This window comes from Mauremys mutica, chromosome 11, assembly GCF_020497125.1.
Source record: "Mauremys mutica isolate MM-2020 ecotype Southern chromosome 11, ASM2049712v1, whole genome shotgun sequence".
Taxonomy (NCBI): domain Eukaryota; kingdom Metazoa; phylum Chordata; order Testudines; family Geoemydidae; genus Mauremys; species Mauremys mutica.
Genome location: NC_059082.1, coordinates 64,568,845 through 64,591,715, shown reverse-complemented (window position 1 = coordinate 64,591,715; position 22,871 = coordinate 64,568,845). Strand labels below are relative to the sequence as shown.

General features: G+C 37.2%; 1 protein-coding gene across 2 annotated transcripts in view; it reads right to left on the bottom strand.

The window, feature by feature from the left end:
- PARN (poly(A)-specific ribonuclease) overlaps window positions 1-22,871 on the bottom strand; it is a 152,677-nt gene that overhangs the window by 96,631 nt on the left and 33,175 nt on the right. For both annotated transcript variants that reach the window (XM_044979085.1, XM_044979087.1), the window contains exons 17-20: window positions 20,845-20,955; window positions 20,686-20,755; window positions 7,109-7,164; window positions 2,265-2,351 (exon numbers count right to left, since the gene is read on the bottom strand). In XM_044979085.1, coding sequence (XP_044835020.1) covers window positions 2,265-2,351; window positions 7,109-7,164; window positions 20,686-20,755; window positions 20,845-20,955 — 324 coding nt within the window. The remainder of the gene's footprint in view (window positions 1-2,264; window positions 2,352-7,108; window positions 7,165-20,685; window positions 20,756-20,844; window positions 20,956-22,871) is intronic.

Below are 22,871 nucleotides of genomic sequence, written 5' to 3'. Positions count from 1 at the left end.
ACTGGGCAAAAGCAAACAATGTGCATTTCAATAAAGCCAAATGTAAGGTCATACATCTAAGGCCTACGCTACACTAGCAGGGGGGGTTCGAACTAAGATACGTAGCTGAAGTCAAAGTATCTTAGCTCAACTTACCTGGCCGTCCTCACGGCGGCGAGTCGACTGCCACGGCTCCCCCGTCGACTCCGCTTACTCCTCCTGTCAAGGTGGAGTACGGGTGTCGATTAGCGGATCGATTTATTGCGTCCAGACTAGATGCGATAAATCAATCTCTGATACATCGAACACTACCCGCCAATCCGGCGGGTAATACAGACGTACCCTAGGAATAAAGAATGCAAGCCATCCTTTAAGGATGAGGGACTCTATCTTGGGAAACAGCGACTCTGAAATGGACTTGAGAGTCATGGCAGATAGTCAGCTAAATATGAGTTCCCAGTGCAACGCTGTGGCCAAAAGGGCTAATGTGATCCATTGATGTACAAACAAGGGAATACTGAATAGGAATAAATTATTGCTGCTGTATTTGGCACAGGTGCTAGCACTGCTGGAATATTGTGTCCAGTTATGGTGTCCACAATTCAAGAAAGATGTTGAAAAATGGGTAAGGGTTCAGAGAAGAGCTACAATAATGATTAACGGATTGGAAAAACTTGTCTTATTGAAAAAACTCAAGGGGCTCAATCTATTTAGCTTATCAAACAGAAGATTGAAGAGTAATTTGATCACAGTCTCTAAATACCTATTAGGGAACAGAAACTTGACAATGAAAGGATCTTCCATCTAGCAGACAAGGCATAACAAGATCCAATGGCTGCAGGTTGACAATGGGCAGGTTTAGATTGGAAATAAGGTACAATATTATTTTTTTTTAAATCAGTGGGAGGCAATTAACTATTGGAATTCACCAAGGGCTGTGCAGGATTCTCTCTCTCTGGAAACTTAGATCAAGATAGGATGTTTTTCTAGAACATATGTTCTAATACAAGCAGGAGTTAATTCAGGGGAGTCTTATGGTCTGTGTTACACAGATAGTCAGATTTGATTATCACAAGTGTTCCTTCTGCTTTATAATCTAACAATGAACATGAAGCTCCAAATGAAGCTTTGGATAATGAAGGTTGTGCTATATATACACACACACTATACATAGTGAATAAATAGTTGGTATGAAGGTTGTTCCCATTCTCCCTATTGTTCCGTATTCGAAAACATCCAGACTATCATATGTAGGATACGCAGCTCTGTCTTTTCAAAACACATGCAGCCAAGAACCCATGGACAAGCACACCAGGATTGAAGTATGAGCTCCACTGCACAGAACCCTGCTGAGCAGTTGCTAATAGCCCCCTGATTAATGTCTACTAGCTTTATTGAATTTCAACCTCACCAGACCTGGCCATCCCTCACCATGACTTTTACCTTCACTCCTTTCCCATTTCAATTACATCTTGCCTTCTTTGCTCAAAACAACTCTATTTTTCCTCTTCCCATTCTCACATCAGAATACATAAAACTTCTGCTGGAGGCAGGGAAGGCTGACTTCTGATTTGCAATATCCTTTCATCCAAATCCTGCACTTCTGCTGACTTCAGCTTTCATGTTGAGGATTTCAGCAACTCTACTCTCATTTCCTTATTTAATTCTTGGCTAGATCAATCTACTTAATCACTGTCTTGGCCACTCTTAACCTTGTCTTCACCAGGCAATGCTTCTCCTCAAATATCACTCATCTACTGCATTCAGATTACTACTTTTTCCTTATTTAGTACTGTACACTTTCCCCCTCTCAGTCTCATTCCTTCCATAATCTTCAATCCACTGATAAAGACTTCTTTGCTCCTCTTAGCCACCTCCTTCCCTCCTTAACTGAAGTGCACCTTACCTCAACATTCTCCTCCCCTTCACTGACACTATGATCACCATCATCCTCTTCTCCATAATCCTTACTCCTTTCCCTCCACTCAGTTCATTCCACAAATTCCCCAAACCCTGGGTCAACTTTCACATCTACTTCTCCCTTTCTCCCCCAATGCTGCAGAGTACATCTTGAAAAACCTAAGGACCACAAGGATGATATAGCTAGATGTCCAACACCCATGAAACAAATATGCTATAGGCTAATCATGATTTAGCATTGTCTACTCTAACAGCTGAACAGTCTACAATCATGGTTAAAGGGTACAGACAGATCTGTTCAAGACCACCATTATCAAAAGCAGGACAGTTTCCTAGGCAGACAGGGACCCAGCTGCATTACTTACCAAAGGCACTGAAAAGCTGGTAAAGATCACTAGTCTTCCACTCTTTGGGAAATGTAACATGAAGAACATGGTCTCGTTTTGGCTGCACTGCAAGATAAGAATGCATTTAATAATGCTGTCAGGTATTCATATAGGTTTGAATTGTTCAGTGCATCAGAAAAAACTAAAATGTATACTTGAACTGCTAGAGTGGCAACTACTCATTACAGAAAACTGGTGCATGATTTTCAGAACTGCATGCAGTTACTAACTGAAGTGAGTTACAATTACTGTAATTATGCATGAAAATTACTACTTAAAATCACACTGGCTCATTCGTATATGCATTTGAAGCAACCGTGCATGAAGCAGTAACTGCTCACAAATTGCGTACATGCCTTTTTTGCCCAGCATTGCTCATATGTAATTATGAAAATCCAGTCTTACATCTCTTTTGCACCAAATTCAAGGAAACGAAACTTGCTGTAAAACAGTTCTTAATTATGTTTTCACACAGTACCAAATACAAATTAGAATATAAAACAATCCTCCTCCTCCTCATGTGATTTATCCCATTCACGTTAAAATTAGGAAACAAATGACCTGTTTCCTTATACTACTGATAGAGGGGAAGGACACAAGTAGGATGGAAAAGTTAACTGTATGCCAGGAACCCTAGGCATGCGGTGAAAATAATTTACTGAAAGCCAAATAAAAGACAAAGGGAAAATGCAGGATTTGGCTGAACATACAGCTTTCACAGCACTCCCTCCATAAACTTATTGAATTTGTGCATGACTGTAATGAAAGCAACTTCGTTTCATTCTTGGATACTCACATTCTGTAATTTCCTTATCCATTAAAAGAGAAAAGAATGGGATACTAATACTTTAAGGTGCAGGTAATTTATACTATTTGTCACTTTTATACATACAAAACATCCAGAATTTATCCTCTGTGGCATATGTCCTTGATGTAAGAATTACTGGACATTGCCTCATTCTGTTTTACTTTGTTCATTCCTTGCTACCCAATGTCAATCTGTCTACTCTGGCCCTCAAAAGAGATCAGGGAATTTGTCTGGAATGCCTACTATTGGGACAACCACAAGTGGCAAATATAATCCACTGATGCCAACATTCTCCCTGATGTCTGCTGATTCCTTCCAAATCCATATAACCCTAGGATTTAATCTAAAGTAATATTTTGGATTGCTCCAAGTTGTTCGGGAGAACACACATCAGTTAACCATCATAGACGCTGGTTTAAACCAAGAATGTAAAGTTGAATGCAATTCCAAACCACTGCAAAACTGTGCTAAGGAAGCAGCTTAGCATTTCTAGTATACTCTCCATGAGTACCTTACTAAAAATTATTATTAAGAATTCCTTATAAATCTGGGATTTTTTTTTTAAAAGAAGAATTTTAAAATTCAACTTCGTTTTGGTCTGTACAGTATTTTGTAGTGTACAAGCAGTTTCATATTTTAAGTTTTTGCTCTGTCAACTTTCAGAACTGCTGCTTATACAAGATTTCACCCACTGATTTCAGTGGAGTTACAATTGATTTATGCCAGTTAAATTCGATAATTAGACTGTTACACTGAACACCAAAAATGAACAGTGTGTGTAGTGCTTGATGTCATAAGTAGTGTCAGCAATTTCAATTTGTGGCATACTCATCTTAGCCTAAGATCTGTATGAAAACAGTAGCTGTTTTTAAAGACACCTACCCTGCTGCTCTCCCTCAATTCAATCAGCTCTGTATAAAAAAATCCATCATTTCTACGGAAACTACTGAGATGATGATAGCTTCAAGTGGGACATAAATGGGGTAATTCAGCCTTTCAGAATAAGATTTTAATATTTATAGAAATGTATTTGATAATAAAGAAAATGCACTCCAATTAAGTTTTTGTAAAAAAAATATTTAATTTATGCACTCCATTATGTGTTAGTATCTTGGAAACCAATCAATAGATCAAAGATCACCAGACAAAAAAGGTAATTTGAATTAAATATATCTGCAGCTTTAGCATAAGTGTAATAAAAAATATTGCCCTGACAAGTGTAACTCTACTATAAAGGAAAAGCACAAAATTGTACACTAAAAAATGTTACTGCTGAAAATAGCCACACTTAAAGTACAGTACAAACTAGAGCTAAGGCACAAAAATTCAAATTTTATAAACTAGTTTAAAGATGATCTATTTCTTGTTGTGAAACAGAGTTGATGGTGAATATTTCAAAGGGTTTTATTTAATCTTTGCAACTCAATTAGTCTAGCATTAGAACTCTAAATTTCCCAGTTCAAGATAAAGGTCTTAATAGCATCTGTTTCCAAATAAGATAGAATAAAATGTTTATGGCCCTTAATAAATGAACCTTACCACATGTTGTTTTTATTCTTAAATTTTACCCCCTATATTGTAACGTCCTTCTGATGAACACCAATGCCTAGCCAGGACAGGAATGTTTCAGTCATTTCATATAGTGTTCTAAATACAAAAGTAACCAAGTGTAACTGCTGTGAAAGCCTCTTCATATTCATCACTTCTTGAGATTGAGGATGGGTTACTGAATTCCTCTAAAGGTAACTTCTGTCACAGTTGCAGAACTAGCTGCATCTCTGGACTCTTAAGTGCACGCTCTTCAGATATGAGGCCTTGTGCCTTTATTTCTGTTGAGTGGAATCATAGGATTCTTCCACTCCTACGATAGGTCCTGGGCCACATCATCCCATTGATCAACTGTGCTTACCCAGCAGGCTCAAGTGCTTTAGGCACCTGCAAGTCTTCCCTCCAGGAGCCTGAGACCAATGGATAATACAGGAGACCAAACAGCTTTCGCAAACCAAAGTATTGTTACATCTTTTTAGTAGGAACAAAGCATGTCTACCCACCTAAGGTTACCATACCATGGAAGTTTAAGGCCTAACTGCTTCAGATCCTCCAGCAGTCAGTTTGTTTCCCCTGAACAGCTCCCTAACAACTGCCTCCCCCTATCTAAAGTGAATTTTTAATCATTTAAGGTGTCTACACAGCAGCTGGCTGATTCCCAGCACAAGTGGACATACACATGCTAGCTCTATTTGAGCTAGAGTACTAAAAATGGCATTGTGGCCATGGCAGTCAAGCTAGTCACCCGAGTACAATCCCACCTGATGTCCTGGGTAAGTACATGGGTGGCTAGCCCAAGCCATTACTTGTGGCGTCACAGCCACACTGCTCTTTTTAATGTGCAAGCTTGTGCAGAGCTAGAATGTGTATATTTACTCCCTTTAGGAATCACAACTCCCAGCTGCTGTGTAGACACACCCTTAGGATCCTTTTGGCAGTCAGACTTAGTTTTGTAATTTTGCTGGCATCTAGCAGTACCAACTTCACAGTTTAGTAGCTCAGGCATTGTCTCTTAATGATCCTAAAAATCTTTACATTGAGGTTGCTTATTTCCCAACTGACTACTATCAAACTAAACCAACATACAATAATCACACCAATAAAGCCACACTGTAACTATCCCAGTAACTAGGTCATATACTATATTCATAAATTGCTATTGATCTCCCTTACAACCTTCTCAAATTAAACTTCTCTCTGAAGTACTTCCCTCCAGTCAGTGAATTTAATGACGCTACCATCAAAAGGCTGTAGTTACAAAAGGCTATTTTTAGTCAGAATTATTCAGTGCACAGAAAAAAAAAATCTTAAAAAAAAAAGGAGGAGAAATGGCTATTATCAGGAAGTTTTATTTTGAGGGCAAAAGCAAAATGTCTCTCTTGAGTTATATGTTTCAAAGTCACTGATAATTTTTTTTCCTCCTAAAAAACTAAAACTTATGTGGGTATTTATATAAATCAACCTTTTCTATGTTAAAATACTTATTAAAAAGTCTAGTCCTGACATGAAATTAGTCTTTTACCACTCTTTTATTGTGGATTACATATTTACTATTGCTGTAGTGCATATTAAGACTACAAACAGACTTGTGTTTTTCAAGTATCTGGACAAAGCTGTAGGACTCCAATGGTTTTTAAAGAAAACCTTAATCACAGGGATGAAGAATTTTTAAGCCTCTATTTAATCAAAGACCAAACCTTCCCATATTTTTAACCAAATAAATCAAATCATGAAAGGTTCAGATCTCTAATGTTTGTAAGGATGATAGGGTCCATGCAATGCTTTCCCTCCTGAAGTTATAACCTGGCGTGAAAATGAACCTCTGGCTCAATAGCCTTAATAAAAAATAAATAATTATTCATTAGCATTCTATGGTTTTTGAATCCAGAATCAAGGTAACAACTGATTCTATGTGAAGGCCTAATTTCAATCCCCATCTAATTTCACCAAAATATCCTTTGGCCTGAAAATCCTTACATTTAGGCTAAACACATTTTTGGTGAACTTTGAAGTGAAGTTGTCAATCTACTGAACAATCACTACCTTGCATCCTTTACTTATTGCAAGAGATGAGACAAAATGGCTATTTAAGACCGCAAACTTTAATTTGGGCCACTTCACTTGTGCATAGATCAAGGATAGAATATGACTCAAAGCTGTTATCTTCAACTATATTAAACTTGGTACCCACAAGGAGTCCAGACTGATCTAGACAAAACCTGTTTCAATAGTATTTACTGTATACTGCAGATCCTTCATCCAAAGTAACAAGGATGGTTACTTTTTTTTTTTTTAATAAAATGGAGAAGCAGTACATTAATGCCACTTGATAAGAGTCGATAAGAGCTCAGCTGCAATTTAAGTCCCATTCTCTACCCATGAAATAATACTGTCTTACACTTGCTTCTACAGAGGACCTTTTTAACCAGAACAGTAGTAAGATCAAGGTAAAATGAAAATTACTTACAGTCTGGTCCTTCCAAATTGAGATATGGTATGTCCATTACCCTCATAAGAAATAACCTGAGGCAAAAAGGAGAAGTGTCACTAGCAAACTTATGCCATACAGTTCTCTATTATAAAGCTTAACACCACACTGATTCTCTAAGGTAGCCAGGAGCAGTACTAGTCTAGGGTGACTAGCAACGGAAAGCTTCAGTCCCACTAATAATTTAAAAATCACAAGATGTAGGGAGTATCCCATCAGCTAGCTCGTTCCATGCTGTGCAATTATTTTAAAGTAAATGTTCGTTATCTTACTGACTTGCTCTAAAACCGATATGCCTAGTGTTATTAAAATAGGAAAGAAAATGTGAAAAGTACATACAAATTTCAAAATAATCCAGTAATTTATGGTACTGCATAAAAGCAGTTAAGTAATTAAGAGTTGATTACAGTGTGGAAGGAGTCAAGAAGCACTAGCGTAAATATGCTGGAGAGGGGGACTATAAGAGTCAGCTGTTAATGTATTGCAGTTCTGCCTCTTCCTCCTCTACCCACAACTTCCCCAGCCCCTCTGTCCCTATTTACATTGAATGGAATTGGAAAGCTTAAAAACAGATAGCTTATAATATTTTAAATGGAGAATAATGAGAGATCTGGCCAAATAAAAGCTGCCCCCTCTAAACTATGAAAACTACAGACACGTCTACACTACAAAGGCACAGCTATGGTGCTCGAGGTCTATAGTGCAAACACTTGCTACAGTGATGAAAGGGGGTTTTCCATTGACGTAGTTAATCCACCCTCTTTGAGAGGCAGCAGCTAGATCGACAGAAGAATTCTTCAGTCGACCTAGCAGCGTCTACACCAAGGCTTAGGTCTGCTTACCTACATCTCTCAGATGGTGAGAAAAATTCACAATGAACAATGTACAAAGGTCATCCTAAGTTGCAGGTGTAGATCAGGCCTATGTAATGGAAAGTAAGTTTTTCATAATTTTGATTCGTATTTAAATAGCGCCTCTCTTTATGATCTATCTGGTTAAAATTGTTAGCTTCAGCATGCAGTAAGCCAGAAAACAGAACAGGATGACCTGAAGGGTTTTTAATTTTATAAAATCCATGCCACTCCACGTTAGAAGCACAAGTCTCCATTTGCGTAACAGTTTACTATGTAAGAGAGAGGTGTATATACTGCACACACAAATAACAGTTCTGTTAAGAAAGAAGCCAAGTGATGCTTGAGATTATAAATGGAATGCATTCTGTCACATTTACTGTCCAGGAGCTCTGAACATCTGAACTCAACATCTACAAGCTATTTTGTTTCTTTCATTAATGAGATTTCCATCGGTATGGCTGGACTTTTTTCAATAAGGTCCAAAAAACACCAACACCACCACGGGAATGTTATTCCAAAGTCACTAGCCCCAGCTCCGCCTTCAGCCCAAGCTCCACTGCTGAGGAAGCCCTGGCTGTGCAGTAATGGAAAGGAGAAAGATTCCATTAATGGGAGGGTGCAACTGGAAACGTTTGCACACCACTGCTCTCGAACTTGATTAACATTATTAACAAAATATCCCAGAGAATGAAGTACATTAGACCATGGAAACAGTCCTATGCCAACAATTCCACTTAATATCTGACCCTTGCCTCATCCAAGATGGGTAGAGTTGTAGGAGACACTGCTAGCAGAAAGGAAATTATTGGTAAGAAATTTTCCATTCTGCTCCACAGTATCTCCCACAATACTGGACATCAGGGAAGTAGTGAGCAAATCTAGGGAGGGTTATGATAAAAAGTTTGGTAGATATGTACCCCCCTTTTCATGAGCCCACTCAAAGGTCTATATTATTTGGTTATGTTTGTTCCATTAGAAGTCAGAAATCACTACAACTTTGGGGGGCACATCTGGATTCAAACTGATGGTTAAAAGATTTTGTTTTTCATTCTGAGCCTTCATCCAGAAACATTCTGCTCACTGATTTTAGTTTGCAAACTCAAGACTATATTTTGAATCAAGATTTTTATATACTATGGCAAACATAATATTTGAATAATTGGGTCTGTTTTATGAGAAAGACATTTTTACATAGAAAATCTGTACACTAAGTTCTCTAGGAACTAAGAGCAGGGTAACCTTGTTTAAGTGCTCCATTTTTTAATTGACAGTAACAATTTAAATGCACACTACTATATTGTGTTTGACCTAGTTATGCATGTTTATAGTATATTTGCACCTCAAAAATGGAGAAAAATATTTAGAGTTATAAAAACAATTCTGCAAGGTATGTATCATGATTAAGGCTAAGGTTTTGTCACAGATATTTTTTAGTAAGAGTCATAAACAGGTCATGGGCAATAAACAAAAATTCATGGAAGCCCGTGACCTTTCCACAACTTTCACTAAAAATATCCCTGACAAAATGGAGAGGTGGGTTCAGCATCCACTGCTACGGGGGCTCCCAGGTCCCCCACTACTGTGGTCACTGGGAGCTCTGGGGGTCCCCTGCTGCTCTGGGGAGTGGGAGATGCAGGGTACCCGCCATGTCTGGGCAGCTGCAGGGTGCCCCCACCATTGCACAGGCTGGGAGCTGTGGGGGGTTAGTGGGGTAGAGGGAGGGAGACTGTCTGGGAGCAGAAAATGTCATGGAGGTCAATGGAAATCACGGAGTCTGTGACTTCCGTGACCCCCATGATATAATTGTAGCTTTAATCTTGATGAATCCATGTGTAAAGAGCCCTTATAGAAGTTAGCAGTATATGTACCAAATACAAACAAGTTCATTCTGTTAAAAAGTATGTGTTAAGTTGTCTTGGTTCTAGTTAATGCCCCCTCGCCATTTTAATTTAGGTTGGATTCCATGGTTGAAAGATACAACAGCTAAAAATTAATGGAGCTATGCAAGGTTACCTCAGAAGCAACTCCGTTTGTTTGAAATTCGGCACAGCCATTTGGCTTAAAGTAAAAATATGCAATACATTTCACAACAGGCAACATAGCTAACTGCAATTCTTCCTATTAGCTCAGCCAAAAGACAAGCTTCTAGGATTAACAAGACCATGGCTAATGGTTTTCAAATCTGCTGAAAGCTTGGTCAAGGTACCTTACTGAAGCATACAAGTAGCATTTAGAAAAGATTGATCAACTGCTAGTTCTAAATTCTACATTTTAAGTTTAAGAAATTGGGTAAATAAGCTTATGAGCAGGGATCCTAGTCTTCCCATGATAAAAAGCCCACAAAATTATCCAATAAAAATATAAAAATCAGAGTTTACCATGATTAAAATGAAACGCTGAACTTGTTCCCTAGCCACGATACACACACACCAGTTGAACATAATGTCTTATTGACATATTTACCATTTTTAAGCAAGTTCGAAGCCTAACAGTGTCTCAATCATTATAATAAAAAAAAATACAATTACTATTTGTATTTCTTACATATACATATACTTATGTCTGTATTTTATTTTTTAAGAAAACTTTTTTTTAAGTGCACAAATAATAAAGCAAAAATTGCTTTTATATTAACATTACTCACTTTCAGAGATAGTCCTCGCGGCTCACGTGAAATTTGAGATGTATTAAAACACAAATCCCTTTATGCCATTGAGTAACCTCTATATGCCAGAGGTTTATTGGAGTATGTTTAGCTGTGTAAATTTAAAGTGCATTCAAAAATCAACCACAGAAGGGGAGGTTGCATGTATTGAATAAGTGACACTGATACTTTCAGTAAAATTTAGTTAATAGTTAATATGTTTTTATTTTTTCATAAAACGTAAAAACTGAAGATTATCTGTAAAAACGCAAATTCTGCATTTTTCCATGGCAATTGGATTTCTAGGATCCTTACTTATGAGTAAAATATTGTTTTTTGCAAGTCAGTCATCCTTAGCTATTTGACTTGCTTTGTATTACAGACATCACTCTTTTGTCACGTAGTCACTACTGACACACATTCAGGTTTATCTTAATATTCTGTTGAATAGCATTTATGAAGTCAGAAAGTAAAGGTGCTTAATAGAACTAAACTAGCATTTAAAACTTAAGTCCAAACCCAAAGTATCTATTGTATGATTTTCTGTATGGAAGCTAGAAGCAGAAACTACATTTAACCACTACAACATGTAGTGAAAAATTAACAGATGCTCCAAGTTTAACATTGGATTTATTTTTACCGCATGAAAACATATTGATCCATTCCTGACTGCAGATTTGTACTAGGCTGAAATCTGATTAACTTAAGTTCTAAAATGTAGCTATGTTTTCTTATCTTTATACAGCTACCACACAAGCAAATCATAAATCCACTGGGGAAGTGATTTCTGATATCATAATGTTGTAAAGCTGAAGTGCTCAACCTGTAGGTCATGACCTCATCATCCTCTTGTAGTCTACAAGTGTGAGGGGTAGAGAGGTCTCGAGCCAGTTCTCATGCCCTGATCTTGGTTTTCCTCTAAAGTGATTTGCTTAGTCATTTAAAAACATCCCTCCAACATCAAAACCACAAACCATTCCGTAGATTTCAACGGCACATCTGTTTAAGTGCTGTTCAGATTCCTGCTTCTGACTGACTGAAATAACTATTTTTTAAGTTAATATGCAATATTTATACCCACAATGCCCCCCATCCCCAACACACACTTTGCTTTACAGGGAACATTTTTCATCTCAACTGTTAAAAAAATACACCTAACTAGATTTACAGATTTTTTAACACCAGGCAGGACCATTGCAATCATCTAGTCTGGTAAATTAACAGCTCCATAGTTTGGAGAAAAGTGCATTTATATATGCACTGAAATAATGTGTTACTGATTTATGAAGTGCTTCTTGCTGTAGCAGGTAGGTGCTAGTTTACTAAGTTAAGAAACCAGTGACAAGAGTTCCCACACCACACTAGAGAATCACTGCAGTTGTTCCAGAAACACTGATATTTTATTAGGAACACCACAAACAAGTCTGATAAGACTAAACCACATACACATCTTGCATTCTGTCAGGGCAGCTTGTAAGTCCAATACTGAAGGCCAGCTTCTTCAACCCAGAAAGCACTGCCATCAGCCCTGCAGAGTTCAGAAATGGGAAAAGGATCATCTCCCAGTCAACCTGAACTGCTTCATTAGGGACCAGGATAAAGCTACTTCTCAGACAGGAACAACCACAACCTCCTGAATGGCCACAGAAACCACTTACGCTACTGAAAAATCAGGAGCATCGAGGGTTTCAAAAAGACCCTGAGGCTGTGAATGATGGTGGAGAAAGGCAAATACACAGCCTCAGACTGGAAGCTATATTCATAAACAACATTCCTCTATTTGCTTCCACTTACTAGCTAACACATTTCAGAATTATCCAGGTTGATATGCAGCCAGTTTACATAGCATCCAAACCCTCATTCTGGAGTATGATTTTTCCAAAGAATGACAGTTAAAGTATTTGAATACTGTTAGAATATAAAATTTTTCGACAATTTTGAGTTCATACTTTGAAATTACTGGTAAAGACAGCATTTGGGTCACAAGACTGTTATAATGTGACACATACTTCACTACACTTGGTATAATTAGTACATTAAGTGGACAGTAAGATTTGATGTTCTTGATTAACTCCTTGCTTCTAGGTGCTTGAACTTTGTGTGATAACTACAAGATAAGAACACTGAGCATATTAAGTGGTTTCTGAAGTTTTTTTAGTTTTAGAATTCATTCAATATTAATTTTAACTCAGTATCAATTACTGTCTAATGATTAGGAAATCTGAACTGACAAACTAAGGTAGTTGCTAGAGATCATGTAATCTGATGAGACAAAGTAATTTTGAGTTAGCTGCTCACTAGCAATAAATTGAAAAAATATAAAAGGAAAAACAAGTGTAATTCCAAAAACCTGAATCAACTGCAAGTCAGTATGATATTAATTCGCTAGACAGTTTTATCATTTAAGCTGTTTAGAAATCAGTTTAGCTTGTAAGAGTGAGGTTTCTTCTTAAGGTTAACCGGTTTTATGTGCCAAATCTATAAAGCATATTGAGTTCATATAAAATAAGCTAGTTGACCACTGTTACTGGAAAAGCACACAAAGGAATAAATGCCTCTGGGCTCTAGTTCTCAGTTTACAGTACTGAATTAAAGTATTTCATCTGTAATGAGCTTGGACACTTATTACAGATAGATGTGTTTTCCAAGGGCAGCCCATATTTCCACACTGGAATCCAGTCACCTAAAGAGCAAACCGCATGCTCAGTGTCGTGATGGTAAGAGTATCAGCAGGGTTACATTAGTTGCTGGGATAGTGATTAAATGTTAATGTTTTTACTGGTATCGGTTGACTGAATTAGGAGAGCATAGAGATCCTAATAACCATGGAAGACTGAACATGTACCCTGTAGGGAGGAACACAGTACTAAATATTTATGATAAAGTAGATTTTTCCAAGCAAAAGAACTTCCTTCATTGGTACTTTAGGCAACAGTCTATGCTGCAATTGAAGCGTTGACAGTTTTAGTTTTTGAATTTTAAACTGTAGAACGCCAGTCCTAACTTTTTAAAATCAGACGCTGGAATTTCAACCACCACCCAACTGTACTGAACTTGCTAGTAGTTTCAATATTTTCTGCAGCTAACAGCATTAAAAGTAGAACACAAGCAGTTTCTATGCTATATTATACATATTTACATGACATAAGTTTTCAGATATGCACATTTTCAATAGTAGTTAATGGATTTTAAGAAGTGGACTAGAATAAATTGTGCAATTTATTCAAGATTGTTCAAAACAAGTAACTTATTAATTCCATTCATTTTTAACTATCTGGTTTGGTTTGGTTTTACTTTTTGCTTGAGACAACCTCACCTTTGTCTGATCAATGAGACATCAGCATTACAAAGACCTATCTGGGCAATACAGATCTAGTGAACCGGAGCAAGTGACACCCTAAACCTTGCAGTAATAAAAAGGATAACATGTATGATTCTGCTAACAAATTAGTTTTGAATGGTTAGACTAGACCAACCGCAAAACCAGTTACAAAGTGAAAAGTTGTATTGTCAGGTGGCAACACTATTTTAAGAAGAGTCTTATGCAAGTAAATATGTCCAGAGTGCTAACCACAAGTGCACTGATATCTGGTGTTTGAGAAACTGAGGATAAGCATTAATTTCTCATTTGAAAAACTCTAAAGTATAAGCATGGCATTTGACATGATACCTGTAATAGATGATTTTCACACTTGGCTATTTAGATGACCAGAATGAGGGAGATGGATAGTCTGATGATTGAAAGCAAGCACTGAAGCCAGTGTCTGAGTGACCATGACTAGATAAAGAGAAAAAGGAGGGGTAGGGCTATTTTCTGGATGCCAAGACAAAAGATGTGAGAGATAAAGGATACCCTGAAGAATAATATGAACTGTTGACACAAATAGAGAAACATATGATAGGTTCTTAAAAATCAAGACATTATTAAGAACCTAACAGGAGATTTGCTGTACTGACTCAAGTTTTGTGGAAAAGCTACAATGGATACCTCTACCAGACATTCATTAGAGATAGCTAAAATATTAATATACCACCTAAGCATGCTTAGAAACAAAGTCTCTTCCACTGACTTCAGCAGACTTTGAATCAGGCTCAATTCAATACAGGTAACTGCTGTATAATAAGGTTTTGTTTTTGATGGGGGTACAGAAGACAGTAAAGGAAATTCAGAGAACTGGCCAACCATAAGTACTGTATAATAGGGATTTTTGGTTTGAGGTTTTTTTTGGGGTGAGGAGGGGCACACCACAGAGGGTAATGAAGACCTGGCCAACCACAACCGTTCAGACACAAACCTGGCATTTTTTGTTCATTTGGTTATGGCATTATTGGTGACTAAAAAGTGTATATGTCATTTTACATTTCTGAAAAAAGTTTCTTCCATCCTCTAACACACACAACTGAAGGGATTCTCAAAATTTTCCATAGAAGTGTCCCTCTGAGATCCAGCAAGGAAAACATCTGTCCCTCAGAATAGTTTTTCAGAAAGTAATGAGACTATTAAGACAAAAGTGTTATAAAGGAAACCCCCCATCATAAGTATATTGGCTGCTATAAGGCATTTGCTACTTATCAGAATGTCTGGATGCAACACAGATAATATTTTCATCAATACCTTCCACCATTTTCCCTTTCACAGACCTCCACTGAGTGGTTCTGATCATAATTACAGTAGTCATTTCAATCAGAAGATTATAAATGTTAACACAATTGTCTGATGAAGACTTCATTTACACTGTAATAAAATACTAAATGTTAATTTTTTTTTATTGCACAGAAATTTCAAATACTTTCCATAGTATCCCGTTCAGTAGTAGCATTTTAACTGCATTACATTTTAAAACCTCTTCTGGTTACTTTGAAAGCTTCATTTAGGAATTAAGTATGCCTGTTTGTTGGAAGGCAATTACTTGCTCTTCACTGCAAAAGCTGAGAAAGCAAATTTTTATGTTGCATGAATATAACTAACTGCTCTAACTTTTAAAATCAGCCAGTCAATTTACTGTTCAACCTTAATATACCTAACAAACGAAAATTCAGTTTCCTATGCAATATTCAGAAACTGCAGGAAGTAGTAGCAGAATTTGTATTCAATTTTAATGGCTTGCACAATTGAGATTTTACTAGAAATCTCCTTATTTTCTTTAAACTCCACTATTTAGTAATATCATTCACCACCATTCACGAAGCACTTGTCTACTTGAACAATTAGAAAGCAGCAAGCCAGGGTCTGAATCTACCCTGCACTTGCCTGTCCTGGTCTAACTGTCTGTGTGGATCCTGCTGATGAACATTAAGAGTTTGTCAGAGCGCTCTATTATCAAAGTGCTCTAACTGTTATCACATATCACTAGGGCGTGCATAGAATTTAGACTGTAACAGGCTAGTGCAAGCTAAATTTACATCCTGGCTTGCCCCGGTCCAATTGGACAAGCCCCTAAGTTGTTACCAACATGACAGTTAATAATAAATAATATTAAGGATCAAAAACATTTCAATTATGGCAATGCAATCATACTTTAAAATTGGCTTATTCATAAAGTCATAATTAAATACTAATTGGCACATCAGCTTGACAATAGTTCTCTATGATCATACGTTGTACATTATCTCTATTTAAGTACTAGGAAACCCTCCAAAAAGAGGAGTTATCACTGACAAAGTGACTTGTATACCAGTTCTGAATTGCCAGGAATTGTAACTAAGATAGAAAATTTCAGCAGATGCAAAATGTTAGTCACTGCAGCTACCATATGCATGTGCAACATAACTTTCCACCAGTAACTTATTTGTGACACCACCATTACGTACAAGTTGTGTATATTGCTTTGTGTTGTAGTGAGTGTGCGGCATCCTCGATTGGTAGATTAGCCTTGCAGTTTACGTCCTCACATTATGTACAAGGAGAAAACATTCAGGTGATATTAGGAGTGCTGCTATAATTTTTTGCCCTTCACAACAAAAGAACCATATTTACTAGATTTGAAGAGTAACTGAACAAAGCTAAACTCCATCTGCTCTTGACCAATTTCAAAGCTTTTAAGCCACCATAATATTTAACTGAGTTCCAAACTGGTAACTCCAAAATGTTCAGGCTTCCACTAGAAGTGGAAAACAACAAGTGGTAAAGAAAAGCAGCTTCTCTGATGGCGAATACTGGAGAAAACTCTTACAACAAGTTGTCTCAGCACCAGCTACCTAAGTGTTATCCAATGCATTCATTTACCCTTAGTAGACAGTTGTTGTCATTAAGTTAATTGTTGCAGATGCTAGTTTACTAAAATGCTGGAGAAAAAAGTTTAGCTAGAATACTACCCATCGGTATTTAATATAGTTAGTTTTAAAAGCATGTTTAGGAAAACAAATTGTGGCTGATAGCAAGAATAGACAGGCACCAAAAATTATGCCTATGCCAGGAATTTATCACGGTCAGAGATCTGCTCCCTTGCAAAAGCACTGATCTTAGAATTGAGATAGTCGCAGTAATATTTCTTTAAATGATGCATTTCAAAATACTGCATTAGTTAATATAATCAATATTTGCACTTGCATTTAAAACTAAGTAACATCAGTGGGAATGTGGTGCAACAAATGAGATCTGCTACATCTGTATTTTCATTTATCTGCATGAATTAGGAATAGAGAGTCAGTGTCTTTATCCATGATTTGAGACTACCTCTTTTGTCTGTTTGAAACAAATAGTCACATAAGAGTGTCACCTTATACTATGAAATAAATAAGTGGTGCCTGTGCTGAATTAACAAGATTTATGTAATCATGGGTAAATATAAATGTGTTTTCACTACATTAACTCAAACGTGTTTATTCTAATTTTATCAGTATAACTCAAACTTTTCCTATTAAGCATTTACAGTCAATAGCTAATGCAGGAAGTCACAAGGAGAAAGAATGTCCTCTCTATACATCTTATGGAGTGTTTTCCAGTCCTTTTTGCATTTGGAGGAAGCCTTCTTTAAGATCTTTGAATGAAAATTGCAATAGAAGTGATAACTCTTAGTACTGGGAAGAGTGTGTTAAAGTGCCTCAACATCCCTATGTGATAGGAATACTTTGTGAACCTATGTTACAAATAGGAAACTGAGACAAGTCAGTGGTGGAGCCCATAACCCATCTCCTCCAATCCCACTCTAACTACTAGAGTAACTATATATAACTTTTACATACTCTATCCTACATTTCCCAAAAACTGAAATTCTTTGATATCAGGAAAATGTTACAAACAGAAAAATAGATTTACTATCAGTCTGGGTTCTCAAGCTAACAAATTCATCAGCGTGGTTGCTTCGAGCCCAGTATTTTAGAAATTTCAGATTTGTAGTTTCTTTAGAAGACTCAACAGAGCCTCTGATAAGGATATTTTAGTTTTAAGTGTTTAAATTTCATTTATTACTAACTTGGAATTCTCTCAATCCATATATATTTGTGGCAGAGATCTCCAAGTCTAACAAGACCATAGACACTTTTAATCAGTTTCAGTATATTATGAAGAATATAATGACACTCTTGGAATTTCTGTAAAAAAGTGTTTTTATCTACAGCTACTGGGAGTGAGTGAACAAACGTGTTAATGTCATGTATTGAATAACCTCTCAAAATACATATAACTTTAGAGTGAGATGTATCACAAGATTAAATGAGACTAGACTGATCAATGCTGCAGCCAGCTCTCAGTTACTCAACTGAATATATGCAATAAGAGTGGTGTTGAATTCCAGTTGATCACTAATCTACACTTTTCAGTCACTAGTATATCATAGATAATGGAAGAACTTACAAAATCATCAGATAAAATAGCCTTTTTTAAATGGTAGAGAACTGATAAGGGGGATTTTAAAAGTCTACTTAATGGGCTAGAGTCACAAAAGGACTTAAAGAGCTGCCACTTCGGGAAACTACTGGGATTCACCAAACCATCACTCAGCTGTTGCAGACTTCAGGTGCCTGCAGGATTTGGCAAGCACCTACATTTTTTTCAGTAAAAGTTCTAGGTGTCTCTGTTTCTGCCTCTGAGCATGCACAATACAGCCCGATGCCAGGCATCCAGATGCATGAGTTCCATAGCCATTCACAAGCCAGGAGAAAAGAGGGGTTCCTCCTCCTAATTTGCCTACGGGGCTGATCTGGTAAGCATGCAAACCTCACCTAGCAGATCGGAACCCTATAGGCAAGCTTACATAAAACATCTGGGATGGGATGGCTACCTCCCTCATAACTTTTAGCCCAGTGATTCAGGTACTCACACTGGATGTGGGAGAACCCTGATTCAAGGCTCTCTACCCACCTCAGCCCTCTAACTGAGCAGGACAAGAGATCTGAAAAGGGATATACTACCTCTCTGGTGAGCATCCTAACCATTCGGCTGTAGGATATTCTGGTGTGGGGCTCCTTCTGTCCTACCTGATGACGCTGTTCTACTATGGACAAGTAAAGTCATTGGAGCAGGTCTACTACCTCCTGAGTGCTCTAATCACTAGTCCACTGAATGATTTATCCTTGCTCCCAATGACACTTTCATTATTCACAGTGAAACGCTTTCAGAGAGACTGAGGGAGCCACACACATCACAATATCCTATTGCCCAGTGATTATTTACTCACATGAAAAGTGGCATATCCCTGTTCAAATCCCTTCTTCCGTTCAGGTGGTGGGAGGGGCATGAACCAGGGGTCTCCCATATCCCCAGTGAGTATCCTAACCACTGAGATAAATGTTATGAGGGAGGTCCTCCTCCTTCCCCTCCCTCTCAGCTTCTTGATAAAATGGCATAGGTGCCTAATGTCAAGCAAGGGTGTGCAGCTGAGAATCCCAATGTAGGAAGGCACCTCCCTGCAGCCCAAATTTAGGCACGCCTATCTTTGAGGTACAGGGTGTAGGATGAAAACCGCATCTTGGCATCTCCCATTGGCTAGTTTAGGCAAGGAGCCGCCACCATGCTGTCTTTTGTGAAACCCACTCTCAGGAGGCTCTCCCCCCATTCCCTCATTGTATAGGGCACCTAACTCAAGTTTTGTGAATCTCAGTGATTTTGTAAGCGCCAAAAAAAAATCAGGAGTGCTGATGCCCCTAAGTTTCTTTGTGACTTAGCTTAACATGCCTTCAATATTATCTCCAATAAGGTGACAGTTTGCAGATTTGGCTATTTCTTTCCAAAATGTGGCAGTCTTCAGTTTACAACTGTCACTAAACCTCTGTTAAGAGATTCCCCATCATAACCTTACTGTGTTCACATGCCATCATGTAAGATTATTCTAACTTCAGAAACATGATAAGGAAAGACTATGAATAATCAAAGCATCAGAAACATGCACAAAAAACCCTTTAGATTTCTAAAATTCTCAATTTAATCTTTAAGATCTTCATGAATATCTAATCCAGAAATAAAAAATGTTGTGAATTTAAGATCCTATGAATTTATTCTGAAAATTCAATGTAACTTCTTTAAAAGTTTATTGCCTGATATCTTAAATGTCACAGATATTAAGATTCTGGTCCACTTAAAGCAAAAGCTGCATCAAAAATACCACTCTGGATCCTTTGGACATACTTCTAGGCTACATCTCTCGCTCTCTCTCTTTTTTTCTTTTTTAAAAAGTGTAGCAACAAGCTTAATTATTGCTCACACTAAATCTATAATACCTAACCTTGCCTTACGAACTATAGAAACATCTAAATCAGAGTTATTTTCCTCACTGATTATTCCTTAGGACTATGCAAACGTTTGCTAACTAACAAAAATATATATCTCAATACCGAGAATAATAATGGAGCTAGAGACACACAGTTTTAACGTAATCCCTACCATGCTCTCTTGAGCAAGTTAGCAGGCATCTCCCTGCTCAGAAACAATACTTAATGAACATATGGGAGTTTTTAACTCCCAATACCAACACTTTATGAAATTCTTAATATGAATAAGATATGCCACTAGGGAATTTTAAATGTGAAGAAAATACAAGTAATTAGTTTAAACTGAGGCTAGGATTTTCAGCTCCACCTTCAGATTATAGCAGGTTTTGTAATGTACAGTGATTACTTACTTGTTAAAAAAGGGTTCAATGAGTTTTGATCTAGCAGATACATGATTTTTCGGAGGACTGAGAAATGAACCTAACAAACAAAGAAGAAATTCAGCATATCACATGCAGTGAAACAGAGCATGGAGGAAAAGTTTTGGGGGAAAAAAAAATATATAGTACCTAGGTAGTTAGCCATGGAGATGAAACACAGTCCTGTTATGTAAGCATCATATCCTGCTTCATGAAGTTGTTCAGAAGCTGTGTCATAACTTGGAAAGCCTTCTGCACTTTCTGAAGAAGGAAAAGTCATGTTTACCTAAGGGTATCATGGAAGTGGAAGTTACATTTAACCAGAAACTTACATTTGCAGCAAGTGCATAATGCACTATGGATAACTGTAGTAAGTTTTACAAATTACAAGCAATTTAAAGCTTCATTGACAGGATAAGGCTTCTAGGAACCATTCCTATTCTCATTGAGTCAAAAATTGTAGCACTAGTCTCTCATAGCCCTTCTCATCCAGAGATATTCTGGACCATACTTCCACTTTAGCAGTCAAACTTCCATTGAAACAATGGGAACAGGATTAGTCATCAGCTTATTTCTTCGGACTCCTCTGCAACACATGACATATACAGCGTGTAATTGACTACATTTTTTCAAAAATGCCTAAGTGACTTCAGCATCTAAATCCTATTTCCAAAGGTGACTTAGGGCCACATTAAAGATACTTAAATGCCTAAATATGTAAATAAGTACCTTGTGGCATTCTGAAAATCCCACTAAGCACCTAACTGCATTTTTAAGCACCTAAATACTTTTTAAAAGTTTATCCCTAAAATATTTAGAAAGCCTACGTCCCATTGACAGTCAATTTACTTCCACCCCACAAGCCCCCAACATTAGGATTGTGTAGCCTTTAATACTTAATTTCCCAGTCTGTAGAAAGACATCTGAACAGTTCAAGCAATTTTTTGGAGGGGAAATGGGACTAGAAGGAGAGAAACAGCTGCTTAAACCAATCAAACTTAAGTTCACACAGTGGAAACGGAGGTCAAGCTTAGTTATATTCACATTATTACAATTAAGGAGTCTTTTCCGCAGCAAAAGTGATGAATGAATATAGCTATGAAGTACACCCCAATATTTACAACAGGGACATAAACAGCTGTAATAATATAGTATTTTAGCCATATGTAAAGGAAGCCTACCTATATGTAACAAAATAAGCTGACTAGTATCTAGTATTTTTCCAGTGTCTAACCATGACTCAAAATTCTTAGCATATTTAAGTTTAAAAATCTACAAAAAAGTTACACAGCACTAACACATAAGTATGCCAATGTTTCACAGTCAAAAACAGTCTCTCTCGAAAGAGTATATTTCTAAGAAAAAAATGTTACCACCACCTAACAGGTTCAATTAACCTGTTTGAGTTTAAATCAAGTTATCCTTTTAACGCCACAATGCATACCCACAAACACATTTCTCCATAAATCAAACAATTGACAGAAGTATTTCAATAACTTTAAACCATCTTTGCCTTGAAAGTTCTGACCCATTTCTATGGCAATATCAAACTTTACAGTAGTCATTCTCTACAAGTGATTAATGTTAACATATCCAAATTTTGATGCAGAATCTGACAAGTAGCAAAATTAATATGATTTCATACAATCATTTGGTACTACATCAGGTAAAAGAGCTCACCAGGGAGAGGCCAAGTTGTCCCATCCCCAAGTTCGAAGAGGCTACAGTGAATACATTGTGAAAACTACATATGTGGAAGTAGGAAACTATGCTGTGTGCACCAGCACCTCCTGCCATTTGGTTAATAGAATGATTATTACAGATGGAAGTCAGAAAGCCTCTGGATTATTATTTCCTTTCTTGAAGCCACCCAAGTTTATTAAACTATGCATAGCTAATGCACTTATTTAGAATGCTAAACAGAGTAATTCAAAAACATCTGTATTGCTTAAGACAAGAGACCCTCTCCTCCTGCCTTTTAACATGTTACACTGCCCAATGGTTTTTCCCCTTTCTGTATCAGCAATTCGTACACTCCATTCCAGAATGTTAAAACCAGTCTGTCCCTTCTGATCATTTAACATCCCTTCTTTCATGCCACTGCCTTATAAAAAGTGATACAGCTCCACAGTACTTAATTACATTCTAAAAGTTAGCATGGGATCTAGTTACTACTG